The 2173-nt window shown below is 36.6% G+C and overlaps 1 protein-coding gene across 1 annotated transcript; it reads left to right on the top strand.

The window, feature by feature from the left end:
- Positions 1-231: 231 nt before the first annotated feature.
- On the top strand, positions 232-744 carry LOC132301755 (dirigent protein 11-like). Its single transcript, XM_059798983.1, has one exon. The coding sequence runs from the start codon at positions 232-234 to the stop codon at positions 742-744; it is 513 nt and encodes a 170-aa protein (XP_059654966.1).
- The last annotated feature ends 1429 nt before the right edge of the window (positions 745-2173 follow it).

The following is a 2173-nucleotide window of genomic DNA, read 5'->3' as shown; positions in this document are numbered from 1 at the left end:
CGATCACGTGTCAATTCAAATTCAAAATTGGAATATATATAAATTCTATTTATCTCATGTCTGTTTTTTCAGCATCTTTTTTCATGACTTCCAAGTACACCAACCACTCAAGCATTTTAACCATCTATATATGGTATAGTCTACATCTATATAGTCTACCTTTGTACTAACATAACATATAGTCTATAGAGAGAGAAAAAGAAAGTAAGTGAGAGAAAGAGGGGGAGTGAAATGGAGAAGCTACCCATGATTCTACTGCTTTGCTCAATGGTTATTGCCACGCCGGTGGTTCGCGGCGTTGTTGAAGGGCCAAAAGTAGTGGAAGAGTGGTTCGAAAAGCTCAGCCATGTAAAGGAAAAGGTGGCCAAGCTTTGTTTCTACTTCCATGAGAACCTTGGCAAGAGCCAAACCTTCATGCCGGTGGCCCAATCCAACATAACCTATACATCACCTAACTTCTTCGGCTTGGTTGTTGTGATGGATGACCCATTAACGGTCGGTCCCGAAATATCTTCCAAGCTCGTGGGCCGATGCCAGGGCCTTTATGGTTCAACATCTCAAATTGAAATGGGCTACCTCATGGTTATGAACTTTGTCTTCGTAGATGGAGAATTCAATGGTAGTAGTCTCGCTGTTATGGGCCACAACCCATTAAAGCATATCTACCATGAGGTGTCCATCGTTGGTGGGTCTGGCATTTTTCGTTTGGCATGTGGAGTTCTTACATCGTGGTCAATGTTGTAGCTATCCATTATTAAGTTATGATTGGTATTGTGTCACGGCTTTAGAGTTAATTTGTACTTTGCTCTAACTTCAATTGTGTCACATGTAATGTGTGACCGTTTGTCTTTTTTTTAAAAAAGAAAATTGTTTTTCCAATGTTACTCATCTTCTTACAAAGCCAAATATGGAGTACTTGTGGCACTATGAGATGTTCTGTTAAATCGTTGGGCTTTTTCAAAGAAAGTTTGGATCTTCACTACAATGTATGAGCCCCAAATAGTTTTTTAGACTTAGCTCCTCTACGTTTGGCTCTTTTGTTCGCTGTTTTCCGTTATTCAATCGTATGGATGACACCACCACGTAAGAAGTAAATCCTTAAGTTTAAATACATACCAAGCCAAAAAAACAAGCAGTTTTGAGCTAGCTATTTTTTAACAGAGTAAATTTAAAGGTGGGTCACATTCATTACATCAAATGGATAGAAACTCTTAAACCTAACAAATAGGTTAGAAAATTCGGTCTAAGAATAATTTTTTTTTTTTTTTTTTTTTTAATAAATGAAAAAAGAGACTGTGGATGGGTACTCACTATAATGACTCTACTTTATCACTCCTCTATAGTAGGTACTGAACATACCAAGTCATTGGTTTTGAACCATTTTAGAGATGGAATAATTTAATAAATGATAAGTATTGAGAACACAATTTAAAATTTGATAAATATGAAAAACAAACTTAAAATAAGATAAATGCTAGTACAATTTATACATGGTACTTTCATATTTGATAAATATTTATACAATTAAGACAAAATTACCCCTACCTTTTTTAGAATTCCCCATTTCATCATTCTCTATGCATATACACCTCTAAATACACCAACACCACCTACCACCCTCGACCACTACCCACCACCCTCAGCCACCATCGCCACTTTCTCTCTCTATATAACAGGACGTCGTGTTGATCTCTGATGGCCGTCGTCCTACCATACGTTTGAGAATATGCAATTTAGGCGAGGGTCAAGTTTTACATTTGTAAAAGCCACTACTACCTTTCACTATAAATATAGCTAGGGCGAGTAGGGATTGTCCCAAGGGATTGGAGTCGGAGTTGATTGTGGAATCGCTATTAGGGTTAGTAGGTCGAGTGATCAAACAATTGGTTGGTAGGTTGATTAAAGAGCAACAAAATTAAACTAAGTAATTGAATGCAATGGAGATTAAGTAAGAGAGAGAGAAAATAGTCTTGGGGTTTAGAGATCACCACCAAGCAATGCATTTCTATATTATTGACAAGTGATTAATGAGGGCAATTAGGGTGTTGCAATAGTGGTATGTGTGTATTTGGTTGATTCAACAAACAAGGATGACTAATTAAGTATACATTGTCTAACCAACATATGAAAAACACAATATATCTAGCAATTAAGTATATATTGTCTAAATAGC

This window comes from Cornus florida, unplaced genomic scaffold (genome assembly GCF_030987335.1).
Source record: "Cornus florida cultivar Cherokee Brave unplaced genomic scaffold, ASM3098733v1 CherokeeBrave_3.0.0_Hap2_Chr03, whole genome shotgun sequence".
NCBI classification, from domain to species: domain Eukaryota; kingdom Viridiplantae; phylum Streptophyta; class Magnoliopsida; order Cornales; family Cornaceae; genus Cornus; species Cornus florida.
The sequence above is the reverse complement of the archived record's forward strand: the minus strand, read 5'-3'. Positions and strand labels throughout refer to the sequence as shown.

Bases quoted from the DNA above. Each gene is read 5' to 3' on its own strand.
- LOC132301755 (XM_059798983.1), top strand. From the start codon at position 232: ATGGAGAAGCTACCCATGATTCTACTGCTTTGCTCAATGGTTATTGCC.